General features: G+C 47.7%; 3 protein-coding genes and 1 long non-coding RNA gene across 5 annotated transcripts; 1 reads left to right on the top strand and 3 right to left on the bottom strand.

The window, feature by feature from the left end:
• Positions 1 to 6760: 6760 nt before the first annotated feature.
• Positions 6761 to 7861, bottom strand: LOC147985513 (uncharacterized). Its single transcript, XM_087541612.1, has 2 exons — positions 7834 to 7861; positions 6761 to 7461 (listed from the first exon to the last, which is right to left on the bottom strand). The coding sequence occupies exons 1-2, from the start codon at positions 7859 to 7861 to the stop codon at positions 6761 to 6763; spliced, it is 729 nt and encodes a 242-aa protein (XP_087397738.1).
• An 11-nt stretch (positions 7862 to 7872) lies between these two features.
• On the top strand, positions 7873 to 15093 carry LOC147985514 (uncharacterized). 2 transcript variants are annotated; one of them, XR_015616732.1, is made up of 6 exons: positions 7873 to 8104; positions 8238 to 8385; positions 9651 to 9694; positions 9822 to 9965; positions 14241 to 14319; positions 14476 to 15093. It is a non-coding gene; the product is annotated as an uncharacterized LOC147985514 (long non-coding RNA). The 2 variants fall into 2 exon arrangements; XR_015616731.1 differs by having other exon boundaries at positions 14241 to 15093.
• LOC147985515 (uncharacterized) lies at positions 9971 to 11543 on the bottom strand. Its single transcript, XM_087545667.1, has 2 exons — positions 10113 to 11543; positions 9971 to 9982 (listed from the first exon to the last, which is right to left on the bottom strand). Exons 1-2 carry the CDS (start codon positions 11535 to 11537, stop codon positions 9971 to 9973), a joined length of 1437 nt encoding a protein of 478 aa, XP_087401793.1. The 5' UTR covers positions 11538 to 11543.
• On the bottom strand, positions 11571 to 13733 carry LOC147985516 (uncharacterized). Its single transcript, XM_087544117.1, has one exon. It carries the CDS (start codon positions 13557 to 13559, stop codon positions 12426 to 12428), a length of 1134 nt encoding a protein of 377 aa, XP_087400243.1. The 5' UTR covers positions 13560 to 13733; the 3' UTR covers positions 11571 to 12425.
• Positions 15094 to 15456: the final 363 nt, after the last annotated feature.

Below are 15456 nucleotides of genomic sequence, written 5' to 3' on the forward strand. Positions count from 1 at the left end.
CCAACACAAATATGCTCCTTGGTTGCTTGTTCTTTGTTGCAACAGACTGTGCATGACCACAGTACATCGATAGATGCACATGGTGCTGGTGCATCCACTGTCCCGTGCAACTCATTAGATGTTGTTAATCTAAGGCCCTGTTTGGTTAAAAACTCCCTAGTCCCTACCTGATGGGTTCCAGGGACTAAACATGGACTAGAGGTTATTAAATGACATTCTAAAAGACCATGTTACCCCTAGTAATGAACTAATAGAGACAAGGTGCGATGCGTGGCAGGGGCAACTGTTGGAAAAAGTCCCAAAAAGACTCCCTCAGGGTCTTCTTTCTTTAGTCCCAAATGCCCACTTTTAGTCCCTAAAAGTCCCTCATCTTTGGTTTAGATGGGACTGACACAGAGTTTTTTTAGTCCCTACACCAAAATGTCCCTGTAAACAAACACCCTCTAATAATGCCGCTGGAAAATTGATGCAATGCCAAAGTTAAAAGCAAATTACATGTTTAACAAATTTTATTGTTAATATAATCTCTATGTTAATATTAATCAATGCCACTGTTTGAGAAATGCTACTGTCTTGCTTTATTTCCCATTTAGATAAGGTAGATGCTTCTTTTTGTTGGCTTCCGTGTCATCCATCGTTATTGACCACTAATTGTTTCCTTTGCACCTCTGTGTAAACAGGGTTATCTGCTTCACCTCGTTGCCATTGTGACCTTTTGTTGCACTGCACAAAACACTTTTGTTTTAAGAGTGTTTTGTGCAGTTCAACCAAAATGTCACACCGACAACGTTGCTTGATTGATTGATCTTAGTGGAACTGCACAAGAGGAGATCTTACTTCCTATCCGTTAAGGCTAATTTGGTTCAGATCTTCTTCTTGTGAGTTGTTTGAATTCCGCATCATGAGAGGTCACTACTAGCCTTCTTTCACATGATTCTGCAGTGTGCATTCATATGTTATGCTACTTGTACGATAATGTTGCTTGCTTGATTTTAGTGAACTGCACAAATGGAGACAAGACTTCCAATATGTATGTGCACCGTAATATCCTATTGAGGTAAGATAAGGATATTTCACAACTGCTGGCCTGTATTTTGCCACTTTCATCAGAAAATTAAGCTTAGTACTATACTTGTGCTCCCTAATTGACATGCCAAATCTTACATTGAAGGCGAAACTTGTTTGTTATTGAACCAAGTGATGAAGGGGAAGAACAAGGGGAAGAAAAACAAAAATCAACTCCCGGTGCTGTAATGAAGCACTGGAACTGTGATGACACAAGTAATGATATAGTTTTGCATCTTAATTTATTGCTATGACTGGAACGAGCAATTGTTTTGCCACTAATTTGATGCCACTCTTAATGTAATATGTAATTAGCGGAGCTACCCGCGCATTTGTGCAGCTAGACTATTTATTTATGATTACATTGGTTTGAACTTTTGACTTTATTTGTGCATTTAACATTATGGTGTGATATTTTAGCATTCATTAAATATTTTAGCATGAAATTATTTTTTCTTTGTATGTGCTAATTTTTCCATTATATGAAAATTATATATGATAGATTTATTTCGAAATATTTTTATTATATTTGTGAGTGTGTGTTAGAAGGTATTAAGTATTGTGTTTTTTGTTGCGAACCAGCCTATGGTTATATAGTTAGGAGTACAGTGGTATTCCCAACTTATCGGCGTTCAAATCCTTGACTTTGACACTATTGCTGATAAGTCAAGTTAGTCTCTTTAATCCACTCGTACGGTGTGCTCGCCTGCCCTCATAGGAGTGAGTGTATATGTACATGTATGAGTGTCTGCGTTTGTATTGTGTTAAAAATATTTTTTTATATAGAATTAAGAATCGAACCATTTAGCTAACATAAAAACTATTGAAAGGAAATGCCCTTTCTATTTATGTATTCATTTTGTTCATTTCATGAAAATTATGCATGATAGATTTAAAATTTTTTGTGACTGTCTTTTACTCCATCCGTTTCTAAATATAAGTCTTTTTTAGAGATTTCAATACGGACTACATACAGATGTATATAGACATATCTTAGAGTGTACATTCACTTATTTTGCTTTGTATGTAGTCCATATTGGAATTTTTAAAAAGATTTATATTTAGGAACGGAGAGAATAGAAGCTTCGTGGTAGGGCTAGGGTTCCTACCGGCTCTACTCCGTAGGTTATACGGGTAGAACAGCGAGGGTTGGGGGCGAGGGCGGCGGCTCCGGCGCGTGGGCGCCGTCGCGAGGAAGAAAAAGGCGGCGCGGCTAGGGCAAGGTGTGGCTAGGGTTTCCGGCTCCTCTGGAGCCGGGCAATAGGATAGAACTATCTTTATTGCTTAATTCCAAAAGGTATCTTACAATCTAATATTTATAACCTGAAAACGACTAGCCTAAGATAACTTGTGGGCCAAGCCCTTAATCTACTGCCCAGCGGGCCTCCTCTGGTTGTATTGTAAACCGGTCATAACATCTCTCCCCGCCTGCACAAACAGCTCGTCCTCGAGCTGAAAGTCTGGATAGTGTTGGCGGAAATCCTCACGTGGCTCCCAAGTAGCTTCCTCCACAGGAAGACCCGCCCACTAGATCAAGATGAACCATACCCCGCGACGAAGTTGCGCCTTCAACACCTTCTCTGGCTCCGGAAGAAGACGTCCATTGACGGTCGGGGGAAGCGCTGGTGGAGCCACCAGTGGCTCTCCATGAAAAGGCTTGAGCAGCCCCACATGAAACACATCGTGGATGCGAGCGCCGGCCGGCAGCTGAAGATGATAGGCCACCTGCCCAATGCGCTCCAAGATGGCGAAGGGTCCCGCATAGCAAGGCCCGAGCTTGCGCTTCGCACGCGGGTCGAGTGACTGCGTAGAGTGGTGAAGAAGACGCAGCCACACCCAATCACCCACCGCGAACTCCGCCTTGCGATGGTGGTTCTTGTAGTAATGTTGTGCCAGCTGCTGAGCCTGAAGGAGACGTTGACGGACCTCCGCAAGCATCTCGTCATGGGTGCGAATAAGGTCGCCCACGGCCTCCGTCCTCGCCGTAGCCGGGTCCACCGGCAAGATCGGCGGAGGTGGCCGCCCGTAGACCACCTCAAATGGTGTCGCACGCAGGGCAGAGTGGTAGGAGGTGTTGTAGCAGTACTCCGCCCATGCGAGCCAATCCACCCAAGCACGAGGCCGATCACCTGTAACACAACGTAAATACATGGCGATCACCATGTTAACCACCTCTGATTGGCCGTCCATCTGGGGGTGGAAGGCCGTGCTGAAGCGGAGCTTAACGCCCGCCATCCTGAAGAGATCGCGCCAGACATGGCCTGTGAACACCGTGTCGCGATCACTGACGATCGAAGCAGGAAATCCGTGCAGACGGACAATACCGTCGAAGAAGGCACGAGCCACGGACGCGGCGGTGTAAGGATGCCCCAGCGCGATGAAGTGAGCATATTTAGAAAAGCGGTCGACCACCGTGAGAATGACCGACTTGCCTCCCACCTTGGGAAGCCCCTCGATGAAGTCCATGGAGATATTGGCCCAAACCTGAGAAGGCACATCCAGGGGTTGAAGAAGACTAGCTGGCCGTAGCGTCTCCGTCTTGTTGCGTTGACACGTCGCACAAGAGCGCACCCAATCGCGAACGAGGGCACGATCACCAGGAATGTAGAAGTCGGCACGGAGAAGATGGAGGGTTTTCTGCACACCCTCATGGCCAGCCGAGTGGGATAGCAGCAAGACCTAGTGACGGAGATCATCATGGGCGGGAACGAAGACACAGCGCCCATGGACCAGCAAGCCGTCGGAGAGGCGCCATGGCTCCTCCAGGTCACCGGCCGCCAGCTGCTGCTGTAGGAGAACCGCATCGGCGGCGGTCGCGGTGGCCCAGCGAATATCGTCGAAGAGGCCGAAAGTCGTCCCTGAGCGGATGCAGAGTGCCTGCCCCTCGGAGTCGCCGGGGACGGAGTCGAGGTCGGCATCGCGGCGGGATAAGGCATCGGCCACGGTGTTAAGACGACCCGGGCGATACTCGACGGAGAAATCGAAGCCGAAGAGCTTGCTAATCCACTGATGCTGGGGCACGGTGGAGAGCCTTTGATCCAGCAAGAACTTGAGGCTGTAGTGGTCCGTGCGAATCTGAAAAGACCGGCCCCACAGATAGGTCCGCCAATGGCGCACCGCCTGCACCAAGCCAATGAGCTCCCGCTCGTACGCCGCGAGCTTGAGATGGCGCGGGGCGAAGGGCCGGCTGAAGAAAGCAAGAGGCCCGTCGCCCTGATGAAGCACAGCGCCGAACCCCACACCTGAGGCGTCACAGTCCACAACGAACGGCCGGTCGAAGTCCGGCATCTGAAGAACGGGCCCCATCATGAGGGCCCCCTTGAGGGCCTCGAAGGCTGTCGTCGCCTGCGCACCCCAGGCGAACGCGTCGCGGCGCAACAACCGCGTGAGTGGAGAAGCGATGACACCAAACTCCCGGATGAACTTCCGGTAGTAGCCCGCAAGGCCGAGAAACCCGCGAAGAGCCCGCGGAGACTGGGGCGTCGGCCAGGTAGCGACGGCGGCCACCTTGTCGGCGTCCATAGCGACCCCGTCGGCCGAGATGACGTGGCCCAAGTAGGCCACCGAAGGCGTCCCGAACGAGCACTTCGAGCGCTTAAGATGGAGATGGTGCGCCCGAAGCTCGTTGAAGACGATGGCGACGTGCTGTAGGTGCTCTGCCCAAGATGCACTATAGATCAGAATATCATCAAAGAAAACGAGCACAAACCGGCGTAAGTAGGGTCGGAGGATGTCGTTCATCAAAGCCTGGAAATTTTCCGGGGCGTTGGTGAGGCCAAAGGGCATCACTAAGAACTCGAAGTGGCCGTGATGAGTCCGAAACGCCGTCTTGGCGATGTCATCAGGGTGCATGCGCACCTGGTGGTACCCCGACCGGAGGTCGAGTTTGGTGAAGAAGCGCGCCCCGTGGAGCTCATGGAAGAGCTCGTCAACCACCGGAATAGGGAACTTATCCTTGAGTGTGGCAGCATTAAGGGCATAGTAGTCGATGCAGAAACGCCATGTGCCGTCTGACTTGCGGACGAGAAGCACCGGTGCGGTAAACGGCGAAGTGGATAGCCGGATGATGCCCGCCGCGAGCATGAGTGCACACTGCCGCTCCAACTCATCCTTCTGCAACTGCGGATAGCGGTAAGGCCGTACCGCCACCGGTGCAGAGCCTGGCAGAAGATGTATACAGTGATCGTACGCGCGGGCGGGCGGCAGCCCCTGTGGCTCGGTGAAGATGTCGCCGTGCTGCTGTAGGAGGCTCTCCAATAGTGGGTGCTCGGCCGTGGCCGTGGTCGCGGTGAGCTGGAGTGGAGGGGTGGGTGCGGCACCCCCAATGCCGGCCCACCGAATGCGGTGTCCTAACCGCCAGAAGGTCATCGTCAGCGCGTCAAAATCCCAAAGAATAGGACCAAGAGGGCGCAAGAAGTCGACGCCGAGGATGAAGTCGAAGCAGCCCAAGTCGATGCCGGCACAGGTGATGGAGAATTTCTCATCGCCAATAGTGATGGGCACGTCGCGGGCGAGCCCGTGGCAGCGAAGATGGTCACCATTAGCGACGGTGACTCGCAACTGTTCACCACCGGTTGGCTGTAATGCCAGGTGCCGCATGGTGGTCTCCGGCAGGAAGTTATGTGTGGACCCTGTGTCCACTAGGGCCACCAGGCGCTCACCCTGGATCATGACTGGTAAGAGCATCGTCCGTTCATCACGGATGCCGGCCAGCGCGTGTAGGGACACCACAAGGGCGGTGGCCGGGGCGGGCGCCGGTGCCGCTGCGGGCTCCGCAAGGGCTGGGGCGCCGAGGCCATCCTCCAGTGGCTCCTCCTCAGACTCGTCTGTCGTCTCCAAGTAGAAGAGGCGGGGACAGACATGACCTGGTGCATAGGGCGCATCACAGTTGAAGCACAAGCCCAGTCGCCGGCGTTCCAACTGTTCCGCCTGGGTGAGGGGCCTGAATGGCCGGGGCGGCTGCCGGAACGGCTGTAGGGGCCGTCGGTGCCGCCGGAGATGGCCGGGGAAGCTGTCGGCCCCCACGTGGCGCAGATGGACGCGTCACGGCCTGGGCGCACTGCTCGAACGCCCGGGCATAGTACATGGACGTCTGAAGGTCTTGGGGCCCCTTCATCTCGACGTCCACGCGGATGTGGTCGGGGAGACCGCCGATGAAAAGTTCCGCCCGCTGTAAGGCCATCACACCAGGTGCGTGGCACGCCAGGGCCTGGAAGCGATCGGCGAAGTCTTGCACCGTGGAGGTGAACGGCAGACGGCCCAACTCGGCCAAGAGGCTCCCGCGTACCGGTGGCCCAAAACGAAGAAGGCACAGCTCTCGGAAACGATCCCACGGGGGCATGCCGCCCTTGTCCTGTTCGAGGGCGTAGTACCATGTCTGCGTGGCCCCACGGAGATGGTAGGATGCCAGCCAGGTCCGTTCCGACGCGAGCGTGCGCTGGCCGCGAAAGAACTGGTCACACTGGTTGAGCCAGTTAAGCGGGTCGTCGGAGCCGTCGTACGTGGCGAAGTCGATCTTGGCGAACCGGGGCGGCTGCTGGTGTGGCGCGCCCTGGCCCACTGCCTCGGCGGTGCGGAGGGCGGATGATGGCGCACAGGCCATGGTGGAAGGCCCGGCGTAGTTCCCAGCGGCGCCCGACACTGCGGGCTGCAGCGGAAAACCAGACGGTGGACGGGCCTCCGGGTAGGCCGATGGCTACCCGTTGAGCCAGCCGGGGAGTGGCGATGGGGACGGCGGAAAGCGGACCTCCTGTATTGAGAGCCCGCTCGGCGAAGACCTGCCCAGGTTAGGGCTGGGCGGGGCCGGTGGAGGACCCTGCTCCGAGGCCGCTGGAAGGTAGGGCGCGACGGAGGACGGCGCGGCCGGCGCGGTCCAGGTGGGCCACTGCGGCCCCGTGGTGGCGACGAGTGGCGGGGCTGCCGGCGCGATCTGCGGCGGCCACTGCGGCCAAGGCGGCGGTGCGGCCGCTGGGACGGGAAGCGCCGGGTAGCCTCCGGTGATGGCCCCCGGTGCCGAGTACCACGGAAGCGCCTGCTGACCCGCGGCCATGGCTGGATGGAGTGGTGGGGGCGGCCCGTACGGACCTGCCAGGTAGAGGCAGATCCCTTGAACCGCGATGACGAGGTCGTTGAGGACGCCCGCCATGGCCTCCGGCGTGAACTGTTGTGGCTGCGGGGGAGGTGATGGCGGCGACGAGTGTTGGACGGGGGCCGGTGGCTGCCCTTGGCCCGGCGTGGTGCCGGGTGCCGTTAGGGCTGGCGCTGAGAGCGACGCCGTGGTGCCTGCCGAGAGCGAGGCCGTGACGCCCGGCGCAGAGGCGATGGTGGTGGAGGAGTTGGCGGGCAGCGGTGGTGGTGGCGGTGGAATTGGCGGAGACAAGGTCGAAACCCGGTTACCTGATACCAAATTGGTAGGACTAGGGTTCCTACCGGCTCTACTTCGTAGGTTATACGGGCAGAACAACGAGGGTTGGGGGCGAGGGCGGCGGCTCCGGCGCGTGGGCGCCGTCGCGAGGAAGAAAAAGGCGGCGCGGCTAGGGCAAGGTGCGGCTAGGGTTTTCGGCTCCTCTGGAGCCGGGCAATAGGATAGAACTATCTTTATTGCTTAATTCCAAAAGGTATCTTACAATCTAATATTTATAACCTGAAAACGACTAGCCTAAGATAATTTGTGGGCCAAGCCCTTAATCTACTGCCCAGCGGGCCTCCTCCGGTTGTATTGTAAACCGGTCATAACACTTCGAAGTATTCTTTTATATGGAACTGTACGGCTATATGTGAAGTTGATTTCATTCATACTCTATTCTTGACTGGACCAAAATATCGTCTAGAAAAAGACTGGACCAAAATATCGTCAAGAAGGCTCTAGCACAGCTCTTCTCCCCTGCTTTTCAGTGGCAGCACCATCGCATGCGCTCGTCGCTGGCTCGGCTGCGTACCACCGCCAACCATAGCTTCAGCGGATGGAAGATGTATGCCGCAGCGTCTCTCCCGATCTCTTTTTCCGAATGGATTTGAGGGAGCCTTCAGCCCTTCACAGGTAAAATCCCTAATTTTTGTGCATCTCACATGAGGTCAATGTCATCCCAGATTAGAAATTGTTGGGTAAACTCTCCATGCCACAACCACGCTCAAGATTTAGTAAAGAAGATATTTAAATCTCCTTGCTGCAGGAACTTTTTCTTGGATCTGCTACAAAATAGAATTGGGGACTATTCATTAGAGGGATTAGAGTTGGTATCGTGATCTTCTGGAAGTATGTGGTATGAGAGAGATGATGTTATATTCAGTAGAGTTGATATCCATTGCCAAATGAAAAAGGTACGATCTGTATTTTTTGCTCTCAGAAATTACTTCTAAGTTTATATAAATATTAATGTAGAAAGAACTTATGTGTACAAACATGATAGAGTTAGTTCACGGATACAGAACTGATGAACAGAAATTTATATATTTTATTGAAAGATTAAAGATCCATATGTACGCATACATTTATTCACTCGAGGAGGCTAATGCCTATGTTTTTAGAGAGACAAATTGACGAGATTTGGGGAATCGGAAACTATTTGTGAGAGAGATGTGAGTGTTAGATTGTGAGAGATTAGTAATGGCTATTTAGGGGAATTAATTTGTGAACTTTCTATAGAACGTTTTTTAAAAGATTTGGATTTTGAGATTAACCGTGAATATATTTTAGTTGTGGGTCGTGGCTATAATGTGGGAGATTGCGAAAAGCTTATTGTAGGTGGAATCCATTAGTGATTTCATTGTTTCATCTGCTGCGATATTTTTTGTGTTAAAAATATTCAAGGATAAATAACTAATTTTAAATTTAATATTTTACAGAAAGATCAAACATATATATCTATGGATTAATAATTATTTAAAAATTTAACAAGCCAACCAAGTAAATGTGTTGTTCAAAATGTATGGTAAGGTTGTCTGTGACTCTATGTAATTATACATGAATTGTCTAATGACTTGAGGAACTGCACTATCAATTAAAAAATCTCTTTGTAAACAATATTCTTTGCGACATCTTCGGTTGGACACTCTTCGTCATCGATCAGCACCTTCAATCCTTCCTTGTTTGTCACTCTTGATAGTGCCACATGTTAAGCTTCATGCACTAGCCAACGCAACCAAAAGTCCGAACTGATGGAAAGAGCTAGTGAAATCCACATATACTGTAACACCCCCTCTCACGTGTGACGGGGAAGACAAGTCAACACGTGCAACCGGAAGAGAGCGACGGCGCGCGAAACTCATGTATGACTCAAGAGGCCAATACATGGACACAAAGGGGGGCAACGGCAATTTTTAGATAAATTGCGCAAACCAGGACTTGAACACAAGACCTTAGCTCCGATACCATGTTAAGCTTCATGCACTAGCCAACGCAACCAAAAGTCTGAACTGATGGAAAGAGCTAGTGAAATCCACATATACTGTAACACCACATATAGTTGTCCATGGCAGAACACTTGCTTAGGCAAATATATGCCTACCTTGTTTAAGGACTGACCTTGGCTCTTGTTTATTGTCATTGCGAAGCACACTGATAATGGATATTGCCTTCTTTTCAGCACGAATGGCCATTTTGAGTCGCTTGGTGACATGATGATTCGAGGTATGTATACCTTATCGCCGACATGTGTTCCTGTGATTATTTGTGTCTCGATGTATTTGTTTCCAAGTTGTGTAATTGTCATTCTTGTACCGTTGCATAAGCCTACTGCTTGGTTGATGTTGCGTAGGAGCATGACCGATAAACCTACCTTCAGTTTTAACTTATGGTCTGGTATTCCTGGGGACGTTAAGGTGTTGAGGAGCTCAGTAGGCTGCATGTTCATCATGATGTTGGTATTTGTCGTTGCCTTGCACACTGTGTCCAGGCTTAGGTATGTCACCTCTTCACCTTGTATTTGGCTCATTATGTGGTCATTTATCTCCTTGACTGTATCATTTCTTGGACATAGTATTGCTCTTTCTTCTAGGTAATCCCGCTCACGGTATTTTTGCAGCAAATTTGGGTATATGCTTTTGACGATTTGTTCTTTACGATTTTCTCCTTTCTCTAGCAGTAGGTCTTTTGGTATTTTTATCCAATCCTCTCCTTCATCTGATGTTGTTTTGCCATCGCCAATCTGTAGTATCCACTCTGCAAATTCAGCGACCTTTTGCTTTTGTATTGGATCATCTGACAAACACTTCAGCCGCATGTTTTGTGTTAACTCAAATATTTCAAAGTGTTTCCACAGATATGACCTTTTGATTGAAGCATTTACTATCTGCTCTCTCCTTCCTTTGCTTATAACTGGCAGGATTTGTCTGAAGTCGCCTCCTAGTATAACTGTCATTCCACCAAATGGCTTTTCATCGCTGTTTTCATTAGTGAACCTTAGAATATCTCTCAGGCTTTTGTCTAGTGCCTCGAAGCAGTGTTTGTTTGCCATAGGAGCCTCGTCCCACAATTTAAGTGAGGTCCTCTTTAGCAGTTCAGCCAAATGCGAGCCTTGTTTTATTTCACACGTTGATTCTTCAGTGATATTAAGTGGAATACGGAACCTTGAGTGTGCTGTTCTTCCACCTTGGAGAAGCAACGCTGCAATGCCACATGATGCTACCGCAAGCACTACCTTCCCCTCTGATCTTAGCTTTGTCGTTATTGCTTTCCATAGATAGGTTTTTCCTGTGCCACCGTAGCCTTCGACAAATATTTGCTTTCCTAGGCCTTTGTCGACTGACTCCATTATTGCATCATAGGCCTTTTTCTGGTCTTGGTTAAGATTGTTTAGTATGATTTTGTGCTCATCCTTGAGTTTGTCCATGTCGTAGTTGACCTCTTCGTTTATTAGTCTGTTCCCAAGTTCTTCTAGCTCTGCGGCATTTGGTAGTTCTATGTCTGGATAGTCCTTTAGTGACTTTCCTACTTGCCTCATCAGTTTTTTTATCTCAATCAGACCATACGCTTTCTTCTGTGTGTTTGTAAGCCAAAGTGTTGGAAAGTTTAGAATAGTCCTTCTTTTGTATTGCATATCTTCACACAACGCCTCCCATGTTGAATCCCACAATACCTTTGGGTTTGTGACTTCGCAATGGGACAATATGGTGGTGAATAACTGACGCAGTTGTGTTCCGGAAGCCCAACTTGATGCTTCATTGATACAGTCAATCCACTCGGTGTCATCATCGAGAAATCCGAGGGCTTGGCATGCTGATTTGTATGTTGGGTGAATGACTCCATCAACGGTCCTAATGTCCTCAAATGATGTGCATCCTTTCTTGGTGTTTAGAAGCATCCTCGTATGATATCTCTCGCCACTTGCGGGATGTGCATAGTAGATTCTTCCAATTGCGTAGTCCTTTTTTCGCTTCTGCCAACATTTTGTTTCGCTTTTCCATACAAACTTTGTAGGGAATTCTGCGTAAGTCAATCCTTTTCCTAGATCATATATTTTATTTGCCTCCATCCACTGAGTGAACTTGGTGATTTTAGATCCGTCCCTTGTTACTATCTTTTCAAGATCAGTGGAGTCTGGAAAAACGACTTGTTGCTCATTTTCAAGATGGAAAGGTAGCCTCTCAACTGCTGGATCGCGATACTGAAGATCAAACTGAAATATCCTCCAGCATGCTTCTAATGTTGATATGTATCTCATCTCTAGGTATTTCTTGATCTCGTCAGTTTCGTTTGCCGTGCAACTTTCCTTGAGCAAGGCTGTAACATGGTCGTCATCTTTATGGATATACTTAAATAGGTACTTGATTGATCTGGACCTATTGCACCACTCAACATTTATGTGAGCTTGATACTTGACCAGAAGGTTCCGGTTGTATGGCACGACAAATCTGTTGTTGAGCATCACCCCTCCCTTTTTGATCTGCCTTCCATCATCCCTCCTTTTATATACTGGAAATCTGTCCTTGTCAATGGTAGTGCTGACATTGTATCTTTTTGGGAAATGCTTGGTGCATCTATGGTCCACCATGCATGGTGAGTTTTTCTTAGCCTCTCCGCACGGACCATGCATCATGAAGTTCTCAACAGCTTCAAATGCCTCTGGATCCTCATCCTTGTTTGGGATCTCAGCGCTTATTATTTTGTCGATTTGCGATGGTTCCGGGTACTTGTCTTTGTCCTTCAAAAATATTAGTATGTGCGCATGCAGGAGTCCTCTCTTCTGGAATTCTATTGTGTAGATGACTGCAGTTGATTAATAGTTTGTCAGATTTAGCTTAAATTGGAATGCATGTTACTAAAGAGCTAGAATCTGACGGAGTATAAGATGATGCATGTTTCTAAAGAGCAACAGTCTGACGGACTATAAGATGATGCAAGAAAGAGTAAAGATTGATAGTCAATTGGACTTACTTGCAACTGTTTCTGCAAAGTATTTCTTTTCTTTTATGTCTCTCATTAGCTCCTTTAGTTTGATCATAAATACTCTGTCCACAATGTCTGGCCGATCGGCTGGCTTTTGGCCACCTCCCGCTTTATCTAGCATGTATTGGATCTCAGGCCACTTTGCATTGCATGTGAATGTTATAAATAGGTCTGGGTATCCAGCCCAACGGCATATTGCAAAGTCATCTTGCAAATATTGTGCCTTGTTTCTTCTACCACCTGTAAAAGATGAAAGCACAATTATCCTCTTTCCAACTTGCTCTGTTCTTGTGTCCCCTCGCTCAATCGCATCCTGCAATCCACTGTAAAGTTCAGTTTGTAGCTTTCCTTGATTGTGTCGGATCCAGTTTAGTCTATTTTGCTCAATACATGTGTATACATCCACCCAAAATTGCAGTGACAAATGCCCGGACTTGAGTAGTAACATTCCTTGATCAGGACGTTGCTGTAGGTAGAATGCATAGTAGTCCAACAACGTTACGTATTTCCTGCTGTTTGTACCTCCTTTTGTTTTCTTGCAGGGTATCTCAAGTTTAAAACCATCTTCTCCATATGGGAACAACAACGGATATTGCATGGACATGAATTTAGGGTGGATCTCTGATATCCTTTGCGGCTCCATATTTTTGTACTCAACAACAATGTCACGTCCTTCACTCTCTCCGGTTGGATCTCTTACTACCAATGCTGCAACTTCAGATGCGGATGGAAGGTTGTGTGTTCCGTTCCTTTTGCCTAGTATCCGAAGTGTGTAATCATGGTAGTCTCCTTCTTGGAATCTATCTCTTGCCATTCTGAAGGTTTTTGCGAGGATGTTGTTGTCGTCGAGCATTATTTTCAGTTCTTTGACGATGTTGGGGTCCACTGTTGATTTTTTATCATTGCATCTTGACGCACTTATCCTGTTTTCCACCTCATTTTCGGTATTATAGATGTATAGCTGTGCAAACCGAGGTTTGTCTGTACCTTGAGGCAAAAGAGTTCCGATATGGTGGTAGTTTTGTCCATGCAAACGAAAAACATAAGGTCCTTTGCGAGTGTTTATTTCCTTGTCCACAGCTCCTCCCATCGATGTGAATGAAAACATTGAGTTGTATGACCTTATATTTTCTTTGAAGTTTACCGAATCCTGCCCTTCACTTCTTAAGAGGTTTCTAAGGTATGGTGGAGGTTCTCTTAGTGGCGGCAGATCGATTTTCCCTTTTTTGCAGCATATTCCAAAAGAGGGTGCCGTAGTTCCTTTGTTTGAATTTAATCTTTCTTCACACCATAGCAATGCTTTGCAATATTGGCATTTGTATGTTGGCCTTCCGAAGTTCCATGGCTTGCTATTAGCACTTGTCGAGGTTCTGGTTCTGTTGTTGTCTCCAACATTGACTCTAGTGTTGTTTTTGTTGGTTTCGCTTTTGGCGCGCTTCAATTCCCTATCTTCTTCAGCATTAGCCTTTCTCAATCATTTAGGAGCCTCTGTGTACGCATTTCTTCTTCCCTCTGCAGTCCTTGTCCGCTTTGTACTCCTTGAGTTTAGAGGTTGTTCTTTCTTTCTTTTTGTCTGGTGAGCTGCTGGGTCTAACGTATGTTGGACTCTCATATCTGCAAATGTGATTTCGTCAGTGCGTATAGTTTCCTTAACATAGTATCATGTAATATGATTTATTTTGTAATCCCTCCGTAAAGAAATATAAGAGCGTTTAGATTACTAAAGTAGTGATCTAAACACTCTTATATCTCTATAGAGAGAGTACTTAATAGTGTTTTGCTTTTGCAGGCATGCAAGTGCATTTGGTGATGACTACTAATGGACGTTGTCACATACAGTACATCTGGAGATTAATGTTGTTTATCTGGTAGGGAACTAAAAATCAATAATTGTTCAACCATGTTGCTCTTTTTGTAGCTTTCACATTATTATCATGGTAGTGTTAGGATGCATGAAAAAAAGAGCTTTATAGTTCAGTATGAGAAGAGTTTTGACGCAATGTTGAGCTGAGATCAAAATGCAGGCACACACATGAAGAATTGCATCGGGATATTACCTGAGGCTGATGGTGCTGATGTTGTGTCTTTAGTTCGTTGGACGTTTCTTTGTGCCTGTGATCGTTTGGGTGTCGCCGGCGTATATTGGATGCAAGTTGCTGGAGTTGTTGCCATACCTTCAATTTGTCGGCCGTCTCGTGTGTTTGATCTTCCCGACATCATGAAAAAGTAGCTATTGAGAAAGTGCATCATGGGTCATTTATGAATGTATGTCTTGTAAAATTATGGTTGAATGATGTTTATGTGTTATAAGCAGAGGGATGAGTGTATGTGACCATACCTCTTGTTTGTTTTCTGAGACTATGATCTAGCAATTTGACTAATGTAGATCACCTGAGGAGAAAGTTTTTGTGAGAATATGTTGGCTGATAAGGAAGCTAAAATAATGCACAGATTAAAGAGAGAAAATATATAATACCCTGGAACCTTTGCCTGCTTAGTCGTCGAGTTGCTTCGAATTTGAGAAGACGAATCAGTCGGCGATGAGGCTTGTTGTGCTAGTAGGACGTGATATGATGCACTTTATATAATGATATGGTTAGATGTTTTCCTAGACGTGTAGGATTAGGAATCATGTAGTGAGTCAAAATCGGACAGTACAATACGGATTGTCTTTTAAGGAAATTTAGCTTGAATAAATAGTAGCTTTTTTTGAGCAACATCGGATAGTACAATACGGATTGTCTTTAAAGGAAATTTAGCTTGAATAAATAGTAGCTTTTTTTGAGCAACATCGGATAGTACAATACGGATTGTCTTTAAAGGAAATTTAGCTTGAATAAATAGTAGCTTTTTTTGAGCAACGACTAATAGTTAGTCCTACACCAGCAACTTCTGATTAATGAGCTAATTTGGGCTGGTGCTTGGCTGTCAGAAAGCTGTCTAGCTCCCCTAAAAATGTACTGTATTTTATTCGCACTTCAACTCTCCTGCTGCAGTGCTGTCCA

The sequence above is a fragment of the Triticum urartu genome, chromosome 2A, assembly GCF_056163025.1.
Source record: "Triticum urartu cultivar PI428250 chromosome 2A, HENAU_Tu73, whole genome shotgun sequence".
Classification (NCBI taxonomy): Eukaryota; Viridiplantae; Streptophyta; class Magnoliopsida; order Poales; family Poaceae; genus Triticum; species Triticum urartu.